Source organism: Oculina patagonica, chromosome 7 (genome assembly GCF_052425735.1).
Source record: "Oculina patagonica isolate OP01 chromosome 7, crgOcupat, whole genome shotgun sequence".
Classification (NCBI taxonomy): Eukaryota; Metazoa; Cnidaria; class Anthozoa; order Scleractinia; family Oculinidae; genus Oculina; species Oculina patagonica.
In genome coordinates this window covers 5,854,699-5,878,897 of record NC_135764.1, presented here as the reverse complement: position 1 = coordinate 5,878,897, position 24,199 = coordinate 5,854,699, and the positions used below count along the sequence as shown (strand labels likewise).

General features: G+C 37.8%; 2 protein-coding genes across 2 annotated transcripts; one reads left to right on the top strand and one right to left on the bottom strand.

The window, feature by feature from the left end:
* The first annotated feature begins 74 nt into the window (after window positions 1-74).
* Window positions 75-17,452, top strand: LOC144660870 (spondin-1-like). Its single transcript, XM_078521598.1, has 4 exons — window positions 75-667; window positions 2,046-2,182; window positions 13,547-14,081; window positions 16,172-17,452. Exons 1-4 carry the CDS (start codon window positions 160-162, stop codon window positions 16,387-16,389), a joined length of 1,398 nt encoding a protein of 465 aa, XP_078377724.1. The 5' UTR covers window positions 75-159; the 3' UTR covers window positions 16,390-17,452.
* On the bottom strand, window positions 9,679-13,399 carry LOC144659458 (uncharacterized). The gene is made up of 2 exons (XM_078519905.1): window positions 12,923-13,399; window positions 9,679-10,178 (listed from the first exon to the last, which is right to left on the bottom strand). The coding sequence occupies exons 1-2, from the start codon at window positions 13,209-13,211 to the stop codon at window positions 9,931-9,933; spliced, it is 537 nt and encodes a 178-aa protein (XP_078376031.1). The 5' UTR covers window positions 13,212-13,399; the 3' UTR covers window positions 9,679-9,930.
* Window positions 17,453-24,199: the final 6,747 nt, after the last annotated feature.

Below are 24,199 nucleotides of genomic sequence, written 5' to 3'. Positions count from 1 at the left end.
TTAAATTTCTCATTATAGCAATTACAAACTGAACGGGTTGCGCAAGTTTCACTCGACGTTAGTATCGATTAATACATATGTACATGGCAACTAACTTCCGCTTTAGCTGCGTTGAATTTTTATGTTCAGATTTATTAAATTCCGAGTCAGTAGCAAAAAATGCTCTCGAGGAAAATAACAATTCTCGTGCTGGCGGCTTTGCTCATCTTTGTTCATCACAGTGAGGCTTGGCGGAGACGTCGCCGTCGCAGATGTTCACCGCAAGATTGTCAAGTCAGTTCTTGGTCCTACTGGAGTTCGTGCAGCGCATCCCAGTGCATACAACATGGAACACAGAGCAGATCAAGAACGGAGGAATCATCTGCGTCGTGCGGAGGAGCGCCATGCCCTGACTTGTACGAAACACGACAGTGTTATGGAACTACACCAGTTAACTGCCGATTGAGTTCCTGGTCGGAGTGGAGCGCTTGCACCACTCCGTGTGGCGTCTCAGGGACGCAGAGCAGCTCTCGTCACAGGATAACAACGGAGCAATGTGGCGGAACATGCACTTCTACGTTCCGTAAAACTCGAGCGTGCCCAGACCTCAGTTGTTCGAACGGAGGAAGTTTAGAGGATGGCACGTGCTTTTGTAAGGAAGGATATTCAGGGGAATGCTGTCAGAAAGGTAAAATAGCAGTACATAAATATCATTCGCTATGTTAACTTGCACGCTTCACAGCGGTCAACGCCAAACATCCAACGCCACTTCCAGTTTTCACCGCCTCGAAATAAGACGTGACGCGAAAAATCTGCAAGACTTTTGTAGGAAAACGTTACAAATATAGCACTGGGAAACTAAATTTCAAGCAGAAAATCTAGTTAGAAAATAGAAAATAATTGAATTTCATATGCACAAGCGGCGTACACGAGCTTTACTTGTCAGTGACTGTCTTAATCTTTGGCTTAAAAGCGAGGCGTGTCTCAAATTTAAGATGTTTATAGACGGAAGTTTTGGCGGGAACTGCGCAAGCGTGGCATGTTTGACCGCTGTGTGCAGTGCTTGAATGTTGTTGCTGCTTTCAGTTGTGCAAATATGCTACTAAACAGCACTACAACATTCAAAAGTCCAGTTTACTCTGCTTATTTGTACTGTCGCTGATATATGAATGAAAATGAACCTCTTTTTCCGTCTGGAAAAGGTCCTTAAAAAGAAACACCCTCTTCAACCCCCAAATTCCCCCCCTTTACCGATAAATAATGGTATTACGGTACCCAATGTAAAAGTTAACTCATTTCGCCACCTCCACCAATAAACACATTTTATTTTAAGTGCGTTGTAAAGCAAGGAAAGTGAAAATAAACAAGACGTTCCGACTTTCAAAGGGCAAGAAGAAAATTCACTTTAAACTGGGTATGATGAATGATTTGTAAAGAGTCAGATAAGTTTTTTTTGCTATGAAACAAAATCAAAGTGTGACTCTATATATGAACTGATAAATACTCAACCGTATTTCTTTAAAAATTTGCTTATCTTTTCTTTACAGTTACCGATTTTACCGCTGTCAAACTGTGTTCCAAACCGATCAGGCTTAGCATACACTAATCAGCGAGCTTCTCTGCCTTTCTATAAATAAACTAATTTAGTTTAGACTATTTTATTACACTATTGATTTACATACTCACTTGTTAGTTATAGTTAGTTAGTTAGTTAGTTTGTTAATTATTTAGTTAATTCGTTCGTTATTTTTTTTTTTTTTTTTTTTTTTTTTATTTAAAAAAAAAAAAAAAAAAAAAAAATTTGGGGAAAAACAAAAAAAAAAAAAAAAAAAAAAAAAAAAAAAAAAAAAAAACTATAGTTAGTTAGTTAGTTAGTTAGTTAGTTCGTTCGTTAGTTAGTTAGTTAGTTAGTTAGTTAGTTAGTTAGTTAGTTAGTTAGTTAGTTAGTTAGTTAGTTAGTTAGTTAGTTAGTTAGTTAGTTAGTTAGTATAGTTAGCTAGTTAGTTAATTAATTAGTTAGTTAGGTTGTTAGTTAATATTTACAGTTTCTTTTTTTTTTTCCACAGCCGCTAAAATAAATACTTTGGAAGGTTGTATGATTGCCTTTGGTGTAGGCGCCGTTGTACTTGTTCCAATTGCTGTCTTCATATATAAGAAATTTGAATTGTGTAAGAAGTGCAAAAACAAAGTTGGAATAACGTCATAATGATAGTCTGCGAAATCTCTGTGATGACATGTGAAACTAGTGTTGACCCTTCTATACACAGAACGTTAAGGTGGCTCAAAACAGTTTCCTACAGTTTTCAGCACCTCAACTTTGACGAATCAATACAACGACTCTTTTTCAGCTGACGTAACAGATTTGGTATTAAACAGATACCCAATCACTTGAAAAGTTGTGATTATTTTTTTTTGACATGACAAGCCACCAGAGCAACGGTATAACCTGTTAAAAAACCTTTAATTTTAGCTTAAAGTGCTTATAATTAAAAAATGAGCTCGGTGACCCCATTTTTCATTATGGAATAATAATTTTTTATGATGGAATAATGATCCCATCTGTGAACTCAGAATTTTTAATTTTCTGAGTTCATTCTCTCCATACATCATTTCCATTATAATTATAATGATTGCCATGTTAAGAAACAACCTTTGGTAAAGTTAAGAAATATCTGTACATGGGGTTCAGAGCCACCTTAAAATTTCGAAAATTTATAGGCGTTATACAGTTCAGTAGGCATGATGACCATACAAATTACCGAGGAATGTTGTATTGATGTATCACCAAATCATAGAGCTAATAATAATCTAAAGCATTACAATAGTGTGGAAGATTCAAAAGTGCAACTGACGCAGTCAAGCTGTTTTATTATTACACATTTGTTATGCTCACTTGCTGAATACGTGTGGAAATTAAGACAGAGATTCGATTACGAAATAGCCACATAAGTAGGGAAGTTAGAATTAGTTGTTTGCAAAGCGTTGTGTAAGTTGCTCAATCTAGAAATGATTCAGTGAAAATGTATCAAATCACCGGTGTTTCTTTGCATTTTATTAGGAAAAAAGCTATTTCATATATGTGTTTTTAAGAGTACAGAACTTTATTGCTAAAAAATGATAACGTATTTTGAACTTAAAAATAAACAACGGACCACAGTTGGAGAACTTTAGTAAAAAATATGGTACGTAGAGAAATCTTAGTTTCCTGCCTTCAGTTAGACTATTTTTCAAGAAACATCGTATCTGCTGTACCTATAACATACAATATTTTTGTGGTTTTTAATTTCGCATTTTCGTATTGTTAGATTTTCTCGTTTGTGATGAACAAATAGTTGATTGTTTGTTGTGTTTTATGGTAGTAAGTCCGGAGAAAAACAGGTCACATCCAAAGATTCGTCTCTTGAATGTTCATGAGTGAGTTTCTGGTTTACTCTTTAAGCAGGCAACATTTTTACTCACCTTGCTGTTAAGTTTGAATTATTTGAAGTGCCATTAAAACTGTGGTTAGAACATATCTCTCGCTTACAATTACTTTTAGCTTAGGGCAACTATGTTGAATTAAACCCAATCACAAACTACTAAAAATCTTTATCTTTATAATTTCTTCGAATTCTTATATTTAGCAATTTATTGGATGAGGCAGAGTATGATAAGAAGAACTGCATAATTGTTCATATCATACGAAGGCCGATTTCAATAATTGTTTGATTATTCATTCAAAATATTGCCAGAGCTCCAAATGCACAAAATGAATTTAATAGGGGTTTGACAGTTCGCAAAGTACACAAATACACAGCAACGTTTGCTTTTAAATTTAATTTAAACTTCAAAAGCTCGGTTATCTTCATTAAATTTCTTGTGTTGATATTTAGCACTTGCATGAAGTGTCTATTGAAGCTAAATGTGATGACACAAAGCGACGTTTTTCCATCGTTCTTGCTTACTTCGACGTAGAATTTTCTTAAAATGTTGTCAATATGGCGGATTGTTTAACATAAGAAAAACGATCCGCCATATTGACACCATTTTAAGAAAAGCCTGAAGAAGATTAGTAAAACTGATCGAAACGTCGTTTTTGAGTCTAATGCTTGCGTGCGATTTGCGCATGCGCATTAGACTCTTTGTTATATGAAAAAAGCTGTTAGCAATCCCAAGGGAATGGTTCGGGATCGATAATCGTTCGCTGTAATGTAGAAAACAATGATCAGCTGCAAGAACGGACTCCGTACGGACACGCACGATTAGTTTCAATTAAAAACAGCCAATCAGCGACACGTGTTCCCACGCATAATTAAAAGTTCTTTCTCAAGTCACGATTATTCAACACTTGAACAGGACGTAATAATTTTCCAGTTAAGACATTTGTAAGCTTTTTGTGAAAATAAATCTTCGTTTTCAGTTCAGTTAAGCACTTGTGTTTTCGTCTTGCTTAAAAAAGCAAGACGTCTTTGAGAAAAAATATTTCGACGGCGACTCGCGTTTATTTACACAATGCGACCAAATATTTATTTTGTTTTAAAAAATAGAAAACTTTACCTCGTATTTTGTATTTAAGTCATTCGAATTTTGAACAATTTTTTCTTTACAGTGCAAACAAAAACCTTCAAAAATAAAAGATGTACATGGATAAATGTAAATCAAGTTACGCGACTAAATTAAAATGCGTTTGTTTGGCCGCTTTGAAGTATTACACTGTCCCGGCCTAATACACTGAAATCGAATTTCATGCTTTTAAGACTCTCAGAGATCTTAAGTTCTTCTTACAGCTAGAAAAATCATAAAATGGTTACATTGATATGGAAGTGATGATTCGCGAAATTTGTACATCATGATAAACAGTCTTCGCTCCTGTGTATGGTAGCTCGATAATAATTGCCTAGTTTCCAGCGTTCAAAAGGTCATCATTATATTGACGTGAGCATTTACACCCGTTTTTAGGAAAATCTGTCACTAAGTGCTTACAGTACAATGGAGTAACAGTCACTATTTCAAGTGCTTTTATTGCAAAATCTGTTTCAAGAGTCATCATCAAAATGGTGAAAAATCTGAAAGAAAACGATGTGAAGTTCTTCAACCCTTGTTGTAATGAACATGCTTTTTGTAAATCGTCACGCAATCTTGTCCAAATGTTTAATCGTTTCTGCTTTTACGGACAATACGGAAGAAGTAACATCAACTCCTGTTCATACTTTAAATTTTGTGAAGCATATAACATTTATGACTGTTTCGTTTTCATCCATAATCATCCACGATGCCCCTAGCTTGCTATAAGCATTTTAAATTAAACTCCCGAACACAAACCTCTAACCAATTTTAACCGGCTTACGAAAACCGCGCAATCTGTATCACTATGCCATACGGCATTAGACTCATGTCACCCTTGGTGACCTATTTTTATAAAGTTCTTAACCTCAGTAAAAACCGAAAATAGTTCAAAAAAGTTTTTAGTTTTTTTAAAATGTTTGGACTTTCATAAAAAAAGAAATTAAGAAACTGAAGTTGGACATGATAAATGATTAACTAACATAAAGTTATCCATAACAAAAACTTTTAAACCGACTGGCTTTTATCCATCATACTAAGGCGATTTTGTTTCGGGATAATATGTCGGCTTATAATTTAGTTCTGTATTGTAGATTGCGGCTATGCAGTAACCAGTGCATTTATCCGCGTTAAATTAATCAATCAATTAATTTGTTTGTTTGTTTGTTTATTGCGTTCGACGAAGGAGAGCGCAAGCCTAATTTTGTTTTAGCGTCCTGTGTCTTTTGAGTTGGTATGCCTGTGTACTATTATGCGGAATGAATCGAGCCGTAATGCGCGCGCAGATGTATGGACTCCAGATTGGCCGCCCCGATTGATTTTTGCAGGGGCAAATCTCGGCCGGGAAACTGGTAGCCACAGATGGCCTCGATTTTATGCAAAACAAAATGGCGTCCCAAACGGAGCTCAGAAACATTATTTTGCTTGAAAAAAAGGGTTAAAAACGTGTTTCCAAAATTGTAATTTTGCCAAAAATGTCATGGAGAACATTAGAAGGTGATCATCCAAGGTAGCAGAGTTGTCTTCATCCACCGAACGTCATAAAAAGAGTGGAAATCGAGTAAGCCGATGCGTAGTTTCGTACGGAGTTCGTTCGTAAGTACGTGTTTTCCTGCAATTTTACGTTGCACAAAACTACAATTGAATTGTTAGAATTACATGCATCGAGAGTGGGTATAATACGGATCGAAATTGATTTAGCACTTCAAATCGTTGTGTGAATGTAATATGCGTGTAGTGGATTACTGTGTGAATTGTCTGTATTTTTAAGTACTTTTTTAGTCTGTATTTTAAATCGAAGTAAAACAATTTCCAGAAGTTTGTGGAATTTTAAATCTCGTTTAGTGCCAAACGATAACAGGTCAAGTGGATTAAGTGAAATAAATAATTATTTTTCTGTACATAATATTTCATCCATTCTATGTTCTTTTGGCTCGTCACACAATCTTTCTCACACTTATCCTCCTCGCGTTCAGTGAGGTATAAGCTTGGAAACTAACTTTGACATAAGGAGTACTAAGGAATACTACTAGTAGGTCGACCATGTCGATTTTTTTTGCCACTGCCTGCTTACCTTGGGTCTATTTTACCTATAGGTCGAACGCACTCCCCTAATCTCTGTTTACTACTAGTATATTCATTAAGGTGAATGCTTTCAATAAAATTTTGAAAGACTGTATGATTGCACTTGGTGCAGTTGCTGTATTTGGTGTAGTTATTTTATTGCGTTCGACGAAGGAGAGCGCAAGCCTAATTTTTGTTTTGCGTCCTGTGTCTTTTGAGTTGGTATGCCTGTGTACTGTTTTGCGGAATGAATCGAGCCGCTATGCGCGCGCACATGTATGGACGCCAGATTGGCCGCCCCACTTGATTTTTGCAGGGGCAAATCTCGGCCGGGAAACTGGTAGCCACAGATGGCCTCGATTTCATGCAAAAGAAGATGGCGTCCCAAACTGAGCTCAAAAACATTATTTTGATTGAGAAAAAGGGCTAATAACGTGTGGCCAAAATTGTAATTTTGCCGAAAATGTCATGGGGAACATTAGAGGGTTATCATCCAAGGTAGCAGAGTTGTCTTCACCCACTGAACGTCGTAAAAAGAGTGGAAATCGAGTAAGTTCACTGTAAGTTGATGCGTAGTGTCGTACGGAGTCTGCCTCGTCCCCAGTCGCTTCGCTCTCTCTCCCAATCCTCCTACTCGCGCTTCGCGCTCGCTCCCTCTCCATCGGCCTTGGAAAAGCCTGTGGAGGAGGCAGGTACGGAGTTTGTTCGTAGCTAAACCAGCGTGATTTCCTGCAATTATACGTTGCACAAAACTATAATTGAATTGTTAGAATTACATGCATCGAGAGTGGGTATCATACGGATCAAACTTGTTTTATCACTTCTTTGAATTTGTGATATATTGTTGTTCCTAGAAACACTAGACCTTTTGACGGGGAAATTGTTAAACATTGAATGTAACATGCGTGTAGTGTATTATTGTGTGAATTATGTCTGTATTTTTAAGTACTTTGTGGAATTTTAAATCGAAGTGAAACTATTTCCACAAGTTTGTGGAAGTTTAAATCTCGTTTAGTGCCAAACGATAACACGACTCAAGTGAAATAAATAATTATTTTTGTGTATAATATTTCATTCATTCTATGTTCTTTTGGCTCGTCACACAATTTTTCTCACACTTATCCTTCTCGCGTTTAGTGCGGTATATGCATGGTAACTAACTTTGGTATAAGGCATACTACTAGTAGGCCAACCATATCGTTTTCTGCCAATGCCTGCCTACCTTGGGTCTATTTTACCTATAGGTCGAACGCACTCCCCTAATCACTGATTACTACTAGTTGTATAAGAAGTACAAAAATACATACAGAATGGAAACGATATCACGTCCCTACCTCCATTTACGTCTGAAAATACCCTTTTTACTTTTTGAGTCTAATGCTTGCGTGCGCTTTGCGCATGCGCATTAGACTCTTTGTTATATGAAAAAAGCTGTTAGCAATCCCAAGGGAATGGTTCGGGATCGATAATCGTTCGCTGTAATGTAGAAAACAATGATCAGCTGCAAGAACGGACTCCGTACGGACACGCACGATTAGTTTCAATTAAAAACAGCCAATCAGCGACATGTGTTCCCACGCATAATTAAAAGTTCTTTCTCAAGTCACGATTATTCAACACTTGAACAGGACGTAATAATTTTCCAGTTAAGACATTTGTAAGCTTTTTGTGAAAATAAATCTTCGTTTTCAGTTCAGTTAAGCACTTGTGTTTTCGTCTTGCTTAAAAAGCAAGACGTCTTTGAGAAAAAATATTTCGACGGCGACTCGCGTTTATTTACACAATGCGACCAAATATTTATTTTGTTTTAAAAAATAGAAAACTTTACCTCGTATTTTGTATTTAAGTCATTCGAATTTTGACCAATTTTTTCTTTACAGTGCAAACAAAAACCTTCAAAAATAAAAGATGTACATGGATAAATGTAAATCAAGTTACGCGACTAAATTAAAATGCGTTTGTTTGGCCGCTTTGAAGTATTACACTGTCCCGGCCTAATACACTGAAATCGAATTTCATGCTTTTAAGACTCTCAGAGATCTTAAGTTCTTCTTACAGCTAGAAAAATCATAAAATGGTTACATTGATATGGAAGTGATGATTCGCGAAATTTGTACATCATGATAAACAGTCTTCGCTCCTGTGTATGGTAGCTCGATAATAATTGCCTAGTTTCCAGCGTTCAAAAGGTCATCATTATATTGACGTGAGCATTTACACCCGTTTTTAGGAAAATCTGTCACTAAGTGCTTACAGTACAATGGAGTAACAGTCACTATTTCAAGTGCTTTTATTGCAAAATCTGTTTCAAGAGTCATCATCAAAATGGTGAAAAATCTGAAAGAAAACGATGTGAAGTTCTTCAACCCTTGTTGTAATGAACATGCTTTTTGTAAATCGTCACGCAATCTTGTCCAAATGTTTAATCGTTTCTGCTTTTACGGACAATACGGAAGAAGTAACATCAACTCCTGTTCATACTTTAAATTTTGTGAAGCATATAACATTTATGACTGTTTCGTTTTCATCCATAATCATCCACGATGCCCCTAGCTTGCTATAAGCATTTTAAATTAAACTCCCGAACACAAACCTCTAACCAATTTTAACCGGCTTACGAAAACCGCGCAATCTGTATCACTATGCCATACGGCATTAGACTCATGTCACCCTTGGTGACCTATTTTTTATTTTATGCTGTATTTTCGTTTACAACACACAAGGATGTAACAGCAAGTTAAAAACAAATACTTGCGCAACAAAATATTACAATGCTACAAGCCTGCAATATTACTAATTAATGAATAATATATTACCATACTACGGGAAAAAAGTGTACAAAGCCCTTTTAATGAGTTACTGTTAGCTATTCTAAAACAAATTAAAGTGTACTTGCGTGTATTTCCATAGCTTTCCCGAATAGGCCGTTGGGGAGTACTTCCCCCTCCCCCTCCCCCTCCTCCTCTCCCCTCCTCCTCCCCCTCCCCTGTAGTCAGAACCGAGCATGAGTAAATATCAATCTTGTGCGGCGACGCGCTAGCCCGTGTTGCAGACGAAACTAAACCCCGGTATAGTCCGACGATACCGAGGTTTTGTGACACGTCCGGCTGCGACGCAGGCTAGCACGCGCGTGAGAATTGTTGAATTCGCGAAAGCTTTTGCAAGAAAACAATCCCGGTGTTCCCATTCTTTATTATTTTAATGTTTTCCCCTATTGTCTGTCTTTCGTTAAGAATTTTCATTTTGCCAGTTAGACCAGTCGGTCGGCCGTCAGTCGTCGGTCACTCAGTCCGCTAAGTATTTCCTATGATTTGCTGTTAACATGCAAGCAATACCGATACAGTCTTAGCATGCAACAGGCGTGAGATCGAAAGAAACAGTAGCTTCAAATAAAGGAGGATTGCTTGACGCGTTACGTTGTTTCGTAGGTTCTTCCGGTTCGTTGCTTGTACAATGTTTGTAGAGGAAGTAGCAGATCACTGCACAGCCCACGCAGAACATAGTTCCTCCGCACGATACCCCGATGATGGTTCCAGCTGAATTTGTCATCACACTTGGGAATTCATCCGGATATTCATTTTTAAGACTCCAAGCTGTGGACAATAGCAGAAAATAAAAGTGGTCAATGGACCATTCATTCGAGTCAACGGACGCTTCAATCAATCAATCAATCAATCAATCAATCAATCAATCAGTCAGCCAATAAAATTTATTAACCCTCAGAGCTGACGAGGGCTGACTAGGCTCCTAGCAAACATATGCTTATATGCCGAGAAAATAAATAACAAATATATATTTATATATAACGGAAAATTAATCAATAAAAGAGTCTTAGATTGATAAAAAGAATTAACTTTCTAGCTGAGCACAGCATTGCGAAAGGCCTGTTGTGTCGATCTGGCAGTCGATTACAGGCGTTCGCTGCTCAGTATCTTATGGATTTTAGTTCATACGTGGTCGTATTGACCATAGGCAAGACATTCTTATTAATGCCTCTCAATTTTTTTGCCTCTCATTTTTTTGGGGCCGCTTCTCTTTTTTTAATATTTGTTATTGGGAAAGTTGAAGCTGTCTGCGTTTTAATATATATACGAACTAGGGCCAAAAATTTAAAACTTCGGCACGCTAGCTATAGGTCCGTACTGGAGAGGTCACGTATTTTCAAGTTCGTTTCTGGAGAATTTGACGATGGAGGAAATAACAAATAACAAAAAAGCGCCCGCCCGCTCTCTTTATTATAGAACGAAAAACGAAATACATTTGTTTCTTTTTAACTTGGCCTAATGAAATCGCATGCATATTTCAGTCAGTCATTTCTTAGAAACGTTAACTTCCTGTGACCTGTTTATGGCCAGTCTTCTTGGAATCACTGAAAAAAGGAAGTCGTTTCATCTTTTGAAGTTACCCGTGTTTCAACGTAAATAGAAAAATACCGGAAGTAGATTTGCGGCTTATTTTTTAAATCAGTACTAGTAGAGCACACACGATTGAAGCATCCTCAGGTTTTAGATATATTAGAGTCACAACACTGTTTTCCCCAGTAAGACTTGCTTCGGTTGCCAGCTCTTATTATAAATGTGACATTTAAGATCACACGCGATTTGTCATGCTTGTCGCTTACGAAAGCGTTCTTAAATTATGCTTGTGAACCGATCTTATTGGAGGGATGCGTAGCTGGTCCAAAGGTCGTCTGCGCAGGAAGCTATTAAAAAATATATATAAGATATATAAAACACACAAGAATAATCTGTTTCCCTTCTTCCCTTTTCCCGGCCCTTGCGTCTTAAATAATAAAGCCAGACATATCTAATTCAGTAATGTGAAACACAACAAGTGACAACTTATTACTAATTATTTGGCTCAATCAACAAGATTTTGTTGATGGCATTGTACACCAGTTTGCGATAGCAGACACTTTTGAACATAATTTTGTTTTGTGTTCATTACGCTTTTTTCCAACACGACAAACTCAAGCCCAGACATTGAAGGCTCGTATTTAGTAAGCTTCTCTATTTTTTGTAAGAATATGGTATAATTTTTGGCAAGGCGACTTTTCGCTGATAGTTGATAGCACAGGGTAACCAAGTTAGTTAAACCTTACTGAAACTATACATAACATACTAATTTAACTAATCTGTCGCGCTTTCATTTAATTACCATTTGCAAATTTTGTTGCTTACTTATAAATAATAAAAGTGGTTTCTTCTTTACTGTCTTGGTGTATATTTTTTGCTGCAAAGGGCCACAAGAAAACGTCTATAAATCTCCAAGTTGCTTATTTCTGAGAAATGTTCACTTCCTGTATTTGTTAAGGAATTATACCGGGGTGGGGGGGGTACTAGCATAAATTTTGAATAGGGGTGTGCCGCCAAGGTTCTTAAACCCTGACCCTATTTAAGGATAAAGAAAGCGAAAATTGATACCCTTTTTAAGGCCCAAAACCGAAAAATGACACCCTATTGAAGGGGTGGAGAAGCGTTCCGTGCCGACCCAAATAACGGCTAACCGCGCACGGCAAGGCACAAATCTTTATAAAATCGCTTTTCTAATACCTGAACAGAAAATTTTTCGCTTAGCTGGGCGTTTATTTCAGCTAAAAGAATTTAGGTACCCTATCTAAGGATCACACCGGGAACACCCCCCCCCCCCCCGGGGGAATTATATGATGTACGTGCTCGTCTGATAATGGTTTTCTTGGAATCGGTCGAGGAAATTGTTTAGCCTTTTGGCGTGACCTCATCTCAGCGTTGAACAGCAAACGACTAGAGGAAATTAGAAGCTTATCTTGTCAAAATGATTTTCACCAAAGAAGGCTAAGAAGTTAGTTTAAAGATGTATGGTAATAAAAATAACCGGTTCTCTGTATATTATATCAAACTATTACGACCATTTTATTGTAGGAGAGAGAGTTAGCTCGATTGCAATACAAATATTCAAGATTGTTATACATGCCTGTGTAAGCGCTTATAGCGGTTGCCCATAACATCATAAAATACACTTTTCCGAGCTCTAATCCTCGATCGCGAAGAAAAATAAGCCAGAGGGTTAAATTAATGGTTATAGGCAAATTGAATGAAATTTTTTATCTGGCCGCGATAATTTTAAACAATCTGTGTACCATTCAAAAGAAGTGATATGATGTATAAAGTTTAAGCCACATAACATATACACAACACAAAGGGAATATTTTGCACGTGTGCTTATTCAGTTTCGCTCGCAATGTTTGAAGTGATAGAAGGTTTTGGCAGTTTTAGTAATTCGAAACGCTAAACAAGTTTGAAGTCTGAATCGTTACTGACTACAATTAACGAAATAAGGACAAAAATGAATGTTTCACCTTCTCCAGTCGCAGTTTGAGAACCAAGACAATAGCCTTCGTTGTGATCCAAGGGAACATCGAAGTTGTACGCTGGACTGGGGCTGCTTTCGTTGAAGATTGGTATAGCAATACATGGATTCTTTTCCCATAATTGCTGGGAAAGCGGGGAGAACGTGACTCGATTTAACATCCTAATGTCGCTTGGAGTCCACTTCTGTGCCCGGACACGTACTTGGAGTGCACCCGGGGTCTTGAAAAGGCCAAAAATTACCAACGAAATGTACGAAACTAGAATCGAATAAATCATTGAGGTTAAAGTATAAGCTGTGCTCGCTTTCGTGTTTCACATATACTAGTCAGATGCCGATGTACTGTGCGTCACTGATGCTCAAGTAACATCATCTTTTCTGTAATATCGCAGTCTTCATGCTGATCTAGTTAAAGAGATAAAAAAACACCAATCCAATTCATTGATGCTATGAATGATGCCAAGGATTTTTTCCATCCAAATTATTTGCATTACTGCCAATAAATTGATATTATATCAATTACAAATGAATTGCGCAAGTGTCACTTAACACCCTAGAAATTTACTTCCGCGTCCGAACAGTTAAATTCCCACGCTGGGGTTTAAGCTAACAGTTGTCGATTTTTTCAGCAAAGATGCGTCCGCCTAAAGCAATTTTCTTGTTGGCGGCTTTGTTTATCTTTTTGAATAACAGTGATGCTTGGTGGAGTAGACGTCGCCGTCGTAGATGTACACCGCAAGATTGCCAAGTCAGTTCTTGGTCTTACTGGAGTTCGTGCAGCGCATCCGACTGCGTACAACACGGATCACAGAGCAGATCAAGAACAGAAGAATCACCATCGACTTGCGGAGGAGCGCCATGCACTGACTTGTACGAAACACGGCAGTGTTATGGAACTACACCAGTTGACTGCCAATTGAGTTCCTGGTCGGAGTGGAGCGCTTGCACCACACCGTGTGGCGTATCAGGGACACAGAGCAGCTCTCGTCACAGGATAACAACGGAGCAATGTGGCGGATCATGCACTTCTTCGTTCCGTAAAACAAGAGCGTGCCCTGATCTCAGTTGTTTGAACGGAGGAAGTTTACAGGATGGCTCATGTTTCTGTAAGGAAGGATACTCTGGTGATTGCTGCGACAAAAAGAAAGGTAAAAATAAATAAATAAGCCGGTATACAGACAATTTTAATCACTGAAAACGTTTACTTAAACTCGATCATTTCTTAGTAAGTTAAGGTGATCTTTTCAGTTAGATGTACCTCTGTTGTTTTGCTTCACGAATTTGTGTGATTAAGTGCCAGACTTATTTTACTATGCAAACTTCATTAAAAGTTACCGTATGTAATGAAATCCTAACGGCGGAAAGTAAATTGAAATCGAAAGCAGCAAAAATGAATGAAAAAATTGTTCATTTGCAACCCAAATACTGTTTTTCTTTTACTTATAAGTCGTAATCGAATACGGAGTTTAATAATATTAAATGATAATTTCTCTGTGATAAAGTCTGTAATCTTAGGTATTTCTTTTTCCGGTGTCATTAGCTCGCCGTTGCGCAAAGAAAATGACTGACAACTGGAGCATTGCCTGATAATTTTCCGACGTAATCAATCGAACGTTCAATAATTGAACATAATCGAACTCACAATAGCATTTGGCCAATCGAACTAAATCGAACGTCCGATTACCTAACGGTCGACAATCGTATACCCGATCGAACGTTCGATTACAGGAATCCTGAAAAAAATGTGTTTACTTGTTTAGTTGTTATTTTTATCATACACGTTGGTAGTATTAGCTCTCCGGCCCTCTCCCTCTGATGTAATTATTGCCATGCTGGAAATTGCTCTTCTCCATTCCACGTCGCTTTTGGCCGCCCTTGGAAAGACTAAACAGTGACAGTGTTTTGGTTACTTAGCGTGATTATTCACATGTTGAACACCACTGCCTGTGTTCAGAGTGAATGAAATTGTGCAACTTCTGCCGTTTGAGTATTACGGTGACATTCAGGGCAGAAACCATTTTCTTCCCACTACTATATATGTAAACAAAAGGGCATTTAAGGTCGCGCAGGTCCCTTGCAGTCATTATGTATGTATTTATTTAAAGAGTATGCACGAACTGCGACGACTGAAGCCGAAAACAAACGAAATATTCATGATATTATTTTCTTACAGTTCTTTGTACAAGTAATTACGCGCTATTGTTCTTAGCTTTGTGTCTCATGCGCTGGGACAAAGCGAAGTATCATAATTATATTCACAACTTTGAATATAGCACACGTTGTTGTCAACCGGGAAGCCTAAAAACCTGCAATTTTGTGTCCAAGTTTTCTCCGCCGATATAGAATTTCAGGAGTTGATCTTCGAGGAACACAAACTTGGTGTATTCTTTTGTGTTCTGACAAGAGCGAATTTTGAAATTTCCTTCTCAAAATGAAGGTAGCACGTTTCAAAGTTTATATTTCAAATTTCTACTCTCTTTAAAGCTATAAACTCCGAGCAGTTTTTGAAATCGAAAATCTCGTTCTTGTCTGAACACAAAAAAGGTTATGTTTTATTACTAGGTAATGTAATCATTTAATCTGGTGTGCTGTTCTAGCTGAAAACTTGCACACAAAATCGCATTATCTGCAGTTAAACTTTTAAGAGCGTGTAACATCACAGTCAACGGTCATCTCTCAGTAAAAAGACAATCATTATGTAATTCCATCATCCCCTAATATCCTTGATAAATTTTAGAGGAATCGATGTTCAAAATTTGGCGAATTAAAGCTTTTCGAGATAGCACCCTGTCAGGAAATTTTGCAAATGAATTTATTAATGAGCAAGGGTCCTGCGACTGTCCTTTTGTTCTCTTCTACAAAATATGTATAACCGAACATTGACATTCAGTTCAATATTTGGACGTTTTGCCATTCAATAAAGCTTAATTATGATCAGGCCTGCGTTATTTACTTATCAAGAAATGGATTCCGAACAAAATCGAATGGGATTGTGATTGTTTTGATACTCAAACTCACAGCAAAATAGACATTTGATTTTGTTTAATTACCGAGCCCTATCGAACGCTTGGTGATCGATTAGATTGGATTTTGGTTCGATTTTGTGCAATTAGATACGCCGGGTAGGTAAAATCGTCATTAAGTGGGTTAAGATTTAACGTGCTGTGTACCATAATTAATTTATGTGGATTCATTTACTAGCTGTATTCTCACAAAACACTATAATTCTCTTCAACAGCCTCAAGTAACTGGTTAAAAACCATTTTCACACCTTGTATCATCATAGTACTAGTTCTAGTGTGTGTAGCACTCGCTGTCTTCTACAAGAAAAAAATTAATGAAAGAAGGCGGGTGGAGGACAGAAAACGGGCGGAAGAAAGAAGACGGGCGGAAGAAAGAAGGCGGGCGGAAGAAAACAATGATCGTCCCCCACCCTACAGCGCATGGCAAAATTAAAGAATGACAATTAAAATGTTGGACCGATCAGGAGAAAAATTCTACTTATACGCAATACTTTTCGGCTTAAGAAACTCTTAAAGACGCATTATTTTAAATAAGCTTTTTATTGATGTACCTTCTAATGAAAAAGTAGTATTTATCGAGTATTAGGAATTACATTTTAGTTTAGCTTATTATTACTTTATTAACGTTTTTACCGATGTATTTACCACCTGAAATGTATTCTTATTGTATTTTTAGTTTTTAACTTTTTTCTACTTTGATCGTTTATAGCAATCATATGTAATTTTTTATAGAAATAATTGCTCGTAAAGCGCACTTGATCATTTTCATGGAAAGACGCGCAATATCAATTCGTTTTAAATCATTATTATTTATAACTAATCAGTTAAGATTAGAACTCCTCTACTATAATTAGTACCCTGGAAATAGAAAATGTTTCCATGCCATCAAAATTTCCGTTCATCTCAGGGGTGTTATGTATAGGTTTCTTGCAAGAAAGCTATGTCAGCGTTTTGTTATTTTTTTCCATAAATAAATGACTTTATGCTTGTGAAAGTCCCAAATCCCCTGAGCATTCAGTTATATACGTTTACAGTTAACGTTAGCAATTAGAGATTCGCCTATGATTGGACTATAATCAGCCAATGTGGAATTGAAAAATAAAGGGGCTCCCTGTTATTGTTGTTTGAACATAACTTACGACTGCTTTCATTATTATTTTTTTATTATGTAATGACAATAATAAGATAATGTTTTAGTTTCCCAATTATTAATGTAGTGTTGATTTCCGGATAAACTCCTCTAATAATATACATTAAAACATTTCTCAATCTGATTGGCTTAGAAAAATGCAGTTTTTAGTAAATTCGATGCACAAATGAGGAAATTCAGTGCAAAACAAAACAAACGCGGCATTCTGATTGGTTAATAAAAAAGGCAGCCACAGGGGGCCAATCAAACGCTTTCACGCGTACGTAACAAGCTACATAAAACCATTTATATTTGTAAAATTAATATCCTTTTTGTACGAGATTTGCGCATGTTATTTTCTCGCAATTTTTCAAGCAGTTTTTGTTAGCAACAAAATCGAACAAAAGCTTAAAGTACAAGAGAAAAAAACCACCTATTGTAAACCAGCAGTGTGTTGTATATAGATTTGAATGCGACTTGTGTGATGCAAGTTATGTAGGATACACACTGAGGCATTTACGTCAGCGCGTGGACGAGCACAAGAACAAAACATCATCTATTGGCAAGCATTATAGAGACAAACACTGTATTGTCCCAAAAGACCTTGACAAACAGTTTCATGTCATCAAGAAGTGCAAGAATAAGTTTGATTGTTTAGTGCATGAAATGCTAGTAATTAGAGAATTGTCACCATCTCTAAATGTCCAATCAGACTCAATTCGAGCCAAACTATTTGCGTGACATTGCATATTTATTATGTTAATCTTAAGCGAACTTTTTCTGACAGTTTATTCTTTTCATTTTTGAACTTGAAAATGGTGTCATGACGACTCCGAAACGTCGTTCGTTATTATCGTTTATTGCCCCCGCAGGGTTTTGGCCCAGAGGCCAAAACCCGAGGAGGCACCCTAGGAGTCCCCGGGTGTATACATACAAGGACAAAGAATATCTCTTGAAAAATTAAGAAATGTGTTTGTAATGGGCGAAGCGTTCTCGATTTGACGAAACTAGGCGCGCACGGTCGTGACGGGTAATATTTTAGCATGCGCGCACGGTGGTGTCGGGTACTTGCAACCGCGAGGTCGCGTTTCGTCACCTTCGAGCTTCGCCATCTGCTAGCAGCATTTCGTTTTCCGGTTTTGGCTTACGCGTGTTCACAGATATGTTCGAGCAGTTTCTCTGCTTTGGTTGTGCTAAGTGATATTTGAAGTAGTTGTTTATAGTAATACACAGTAATACGTCGAAAGATTTCGAGCAATTAGTTTCGTGTTCTTGGCTACGTGTGTTCCAAGAGCTGGTTCGAGTGCTTTCGGAGGTTTGCTGTATCGTACATGTATACATCTTTCAACGAGTAATAAACAAAAGCATGAACTTTGTCATGTAATACAAGGTAATTCGTTTCGCTAACAAACTGTCAGATTATTTGATCCAAAGAGTGGGTTGAATAAGGTTAAAAATTGTTTCTCGAATCTTTGAATGTGCCATATTTTGTTACTCGTGGAATTTTTGGGCTTTTTGGCCTGGAAATTATTGTAAGTTATTTTGAATGTTATAAGCCCGGGAATATAAAGCTTGCGTGTTGTCACCACGAATAATGTGTTATGTGTTATTTCCGCTAGGAGTTAGTTCCGCGCGCTAGGTGATATATTCGACTTGAACTTGTGAATATTTTAGGACGCAACGGAGTGTCACACAACAAGAAATTCTGCAGCAAACAATGTCGGTCGTGACGTACATTGCACAGTAAAAAAAGAAGCCTAATTGTGTAGTCCATCGGCATCAATAATTAAAAGCGACAAAAAGACTCCACTAAACTTAGAATGATGTAAAACAAATTATAAAAAGGCGGGGGCAGCTTTATAGTGAGAACTATTACTAGTTTTTACTTGCCTATGTATTTCAAATTAGATACCTGTAATTGGACACCTACGCCAATTGCGCATGAATCACGCACATTTTAATTGATTCTTTCATTGCTATTTTCTTAATCGACCTTTAACTTTTTCAGACACAAAAAAAGTTTTCATAGACTTCCTAACCTCGAATGTTGTTATTAATACGATTAATCAGTAATTGGACCTCGTGCCGTACAATTCAGAGAGTAATCGAGCTCGTAATTTCAAATCCGTATCGCGCTACGCGCTCAGTCGATTTTGAAATTACTCGTCCGATTACTCCCTGAATAGACCCTTTCCGAGTCATCCTTTGCCTCGAGTCATCCTTTGCCAAAACGAGGTCTAGTGCAAAACCATTCAGCTTGACTTCGGTCCTTTTGTACACAAAAGCCAGTGCTAGAATCGCTGCTGCACGCTTTGCACGCGTAGCTAGTCGCGATCGGCCGCTTGACACATCTGCCTGGTTTGTTCGTGAAAAATATACTCTTGTTTGGAAAAGTTTCGCCTCAAACTGTCATCAATCTTTCCGTAAAAGATCTGAAAAACATCCATTTTTATAGCAGTGCAACAAGCTGCATATCGCACACAAACTTTAATAGCTCGCAAGCAGCATTCAAGTGTTACGATTCCTGCGATCGACCACAATCTGAAGAATCCGCCGTTTCTCCGCGGGCATGGCCGTCAAACTTTCGACGTTTTCGACCAGGGGAGGCACTCGCCGAAACGTTTCCTTCCCGAGCAAATTCTCCGCTAGAAAGCAAGACAGATATAGCGAGCGAACTGGCTTTGTGTACATACTTCGTTTGCATGAGAACACAACAAAAGGACCGCAGTCAAGCTGTTCGCCGATTCTTGGTTTTCACGTGACGTCATCAAAATTATAAAACCCAAAATTGCAAGACCCCTGAGTTTTTATCCTTTACTGCCTAATGGACGTCCTTAATATATATCTTGTTGAGGGTTTTTAGCTCGATAGCATTCGCCATCTTTAAGAAAGAGCATTTTGAATTTCGGAGTTTCACGCCACACGAGATCAAAGATGGCCGCCAGAAGGCTGTCACGTTTTGTTAAAAAAATGCCTTATCCTGCAATTTGTAACAATCTGAACAGTTGAGGTTTAGCGAGAAGTGTTTATGTGAATGTTAACTTGTTCATGAGGGTGATCCGATCGCTTTTTGTAGCAGTATTTAATGCCAGATGTTTTCATTGATTTCCGGCCGCCATGTTGGAGCCCAACTGCTTGGGCTCCAACATGGCGGGTCCATACTGTGCTCTCTAAATTTGTGAGAAACAAGTTGACGGATAACTCGAGTACGGAATAACGAACAGACCTGAAACTTGGACAAGTAGTTTATATAATAGTTTTCTACAACTTGTATTATTCTTGACTTTTTTGACTCAATAGTTTTGGATTTATTTTTTCGCGGCGTGACAGTGAAAACCACCTATTGGGCAGAATAATACAAAGGGAAAACAAAAGATTTTTCTGCCCAATCACGAGGCAGTATTCAGAGAGCTTTTTGAACTGGTCTGGTAAGAATCTTTCCCCAGGGGCACTTTCAGTCAATAGAACTTTTATATGCTGATTTATGTAACTGGCAGTTTCGCGCTATTTTTTACCCGCTTTTTCGCGTTTCTCTTGCCCCACAAAATGCCCCTGGGTCTCCGAGGATGAATCTTCCCCGATATAACGATATTATAAGCAAAACCCTGATTTTAATACAATGACTTTACTGTTATCGAGTAATCTCTAACGTTTTTGACAACAGCTTTGTATGATGATATACAATTTTGATACTGTGTTTTAAGCCTCATTATCCAGTAAAGAAGTACATCGAAGTACATGTTAGCTTGACCCCGATACAACGATATTTTCGGTTATTTTACGGCCATATCGTTATATCGGGAGTTTCGATATAACGATACCCCGATATAACGATATAGTTTTACTGCTCCCTTGGCATATCGTTATATCGGGGTTCCACTGTATGAAGGAGGAGGACTACCGTGGCGCGTTACCACAACGTTGGCAGACAGTTCCATTTTGATTTGTAGTGTCTTTCGGCTGAACATGAATAACATTGGACTCGGACCTTGTGAACACTTTGTAGAGGATTTAGATCACCACACAGAACAAAACCGTTCCTCCGCACGATCACCTGATAACGGCTCCGCTTGAAGTTCTTATGACACTTGGGAATTCATCCAGCTGATCATCTTCATAACTCCAATCTGTGGGCAAAATATCAGAAAATGACAGTGGTCAATTCGCTGGACCATTTAACTTGAAAGAGACCCTCACCAGAATCTTCTTCAATGATATTGGTTTGTCGGACCGACCCGGTTGCGTAGAATTTCGATTTGACCACTGGGTAAAAAGTAAACACTTGATATACGTTACCCTACATTTTCGCTTAAACAAGACGAGACGCCATAAAGAAGGCAACCTTAAAATTGTTTTCTGTATTTGTCTTGACCTTGTTGATCGCCCCAATTATACAATGTGAGAGCAGGGGTGGCGCAGTGGTGAGAGCGCTCGCCTCCCACCAATGTGGTCCGGGTTCGATTCCGGCCCGGTACCATATGTGGGTTGAGTTTGTTGTTGGTTCTCGTCCTTGCTCCGAGGGTTTTTCTCCGGGTTCTCCGGTTTTCCTCCCTCCACAAAAACCAACACTTCTAAATTCCAATTCGATCGGGAATCCGAGGGCCACAGGTTTGTCAGTCGAAGACTGTTACGTACAACCCTCGTAAAACAAAGTTCATTTGATTTGGTTTGAATGTTTTAAAATGTTTGTGAAGCTGTTTAAAAATGAAGAGATCTGGTGTTAAGCTGCGTGCGGATAAAGGGGTGTAGTTAAGTCTTGCTGCTGGCTTGATTTTACTTAATGTTCAAAAAGTATTTTTGATATTTAAAATGGCTTACAGGTGTAGTATAACTGAGTGATGTTTAGTTCGTCTTCAGAAATGTGTTTAAATTAAGCATTTACGACCGTTTGCTTAGTTGAACTGAAAATCCTTGAAAACACGAAACATTAAAAGATCTTACCAAGCAAAATGTGGTTTTAGCATAAGTACATGAAAGTCTTGCAAGACACAAGAAATGAGAGAAATTTATTTTTAAGCCAGATTAACCAGACCGCATTTACATAGGTTGTATAGTAAGTAGTGCGTTTTCCACAAAATAACAACTGGAAGTTAATAATATAAATTCAAACAAGAAAGATTTTTTAGTTCTAGATTGTCTCGCCTATAGTGCGAGGTTGTAACCGTATCATAAGTGCAACGGCACTGTTTTTCGAGTTTTCTGGATTTGTCCCTGATACTTTACGCAGTATCACGATTGAAAATAAAGACGTTACTTTGGTATAAAATTGTTGAAAAAGTTCGTAAAATTTCAAAGAGCACAAGGGGTTGAAAGTAAACACTCACACAAGTCAGCTTTAGCGGAACATTGTTTACATTCTGCCCACACCATGGGAATCTTCAAAGATTAAAACAAAACAAAAATATATATATATATACATATATATATAAAAAATAAAAATAAATAAATAAATAAATAAATAAACAAAACAAAAAATATCACGTCGAGTTTAGGGATGAATAGATCATTTCTTTTGTTTTATTCCCCAAGCCTCGGATTCAAGTTAGAATATTAATATATCGGAATTGGCCTATTCATTGCAACAGACGTAATTTAGAAGCATGGGAATCCGCTGAACCGTGATAATGTCCGGAATGCATCTGCCGCACGAGATTTTAAATTTAGCCTTGAGGGACAGAACATAATTAGCTCCGTAGTAAATAATAAAGATGGTAAATTTTAAGCTCGGTAATAAAAAACAAATATAAAAATGTTCAACATGACACGAGCATGGGACAAAGAAAAAATTCTGAGTCCCCGACGGGAATCGAACCCATGGCCTCCCAGATACCGGTTGGGACAAAAAACAAAAACAAAACAAAAAACAGTTCAGTCAGTTCATTTACGAGGAAGAGAATATCGCATTTAAAAAGAGTCCATGCAAGGCTGATGTCCTCTATTATTTCCTTTATAAGGACAGTTAATCAAGAAGGAACCTCTGCACCGTTTTCAGTTCGCCTAATAAGATGGTACCCTATTATCTTTAAAACCATCGAAAACGGGGTTTGATGTATACCTATTGCAGTTCAAGTCCCTTAACGCAAACCAATGTTATAAAAACCTCGAAATTCTGCTGGTTCTTGTTCGTCTGGTGATGAAGCGCGCATTCCCTGTTCATTCAGGTTAAACAGGATCAAGTCAACAGTGTAAAAATAGGCATACAATTTTGTTTAGTCATCATTCATTTCTTAGAAACGTTTACTTCCTTAATTTGTCGTGGTCTGTTCATGTTCTTCTTGGAATCGGTGAACAAAGAGGTCGGTTAACCTTTTGCAGTGACCGCATTTCAGCTTAAAACGGAAATAAGTTTTAGGTCTATTATGGATCAAAATGATTTTTGATAAAGAAAGTGACGAACTCAGTGAAGCACACAAGAATGAAGACTTTCAGTTTTTGATGCATATCGACACAATGCGTTGGGACTTACTTCGATTAACAACCACATTTTCGAAGAAAAAACTGTTCTTGCTTTGTTCTATTCTTCGCTTTAGTCTGTTATGCACCTAACAATGTTAAGCCGCTGGGGGGGGGGGGTGGGGGGGGGAGGCCGGACATAGGCCGGGCATTTGAACTTAGCTGAGACTTTCTGATCAAATGCCCAACCCCAGGGCATGTGTGGATGCTCAAAAGAGTCACTGAACTTCAATAAAATGTTGTAAGAAAGTCCACTAAAATGGTCAAAAGTCTCCACCACGGGCAAACAATTGCTGTCAAATCCCCCGCCTATGCCCGGCCTCCCCCTCCCCCCCCCCCCCCCCCCCAACGGCTTAACATTGATAGGTGCATTAATCAAAGAAGCGTTTATGTAGGTGATACCTCAACATGACAATTTCCAATGGTTGGATAGAGCCAGAAATACCGAATGCCAGGGGAATTTTAGAGGCTGCCAATGCAGTACTTGCCTTAAATACTTGTAGCTTTAAGATCTTTTTAATATTGTATTTTTAATATGTGTTTTTTAAATCTTTTTAATAAGTATTTAATTTATTATTAGTTTATAAATTGTCAAACACTTTTATCATGAGCCTCTGGCTGTACACCCTACCTTTACATTTTATTATATATTTTACATAAT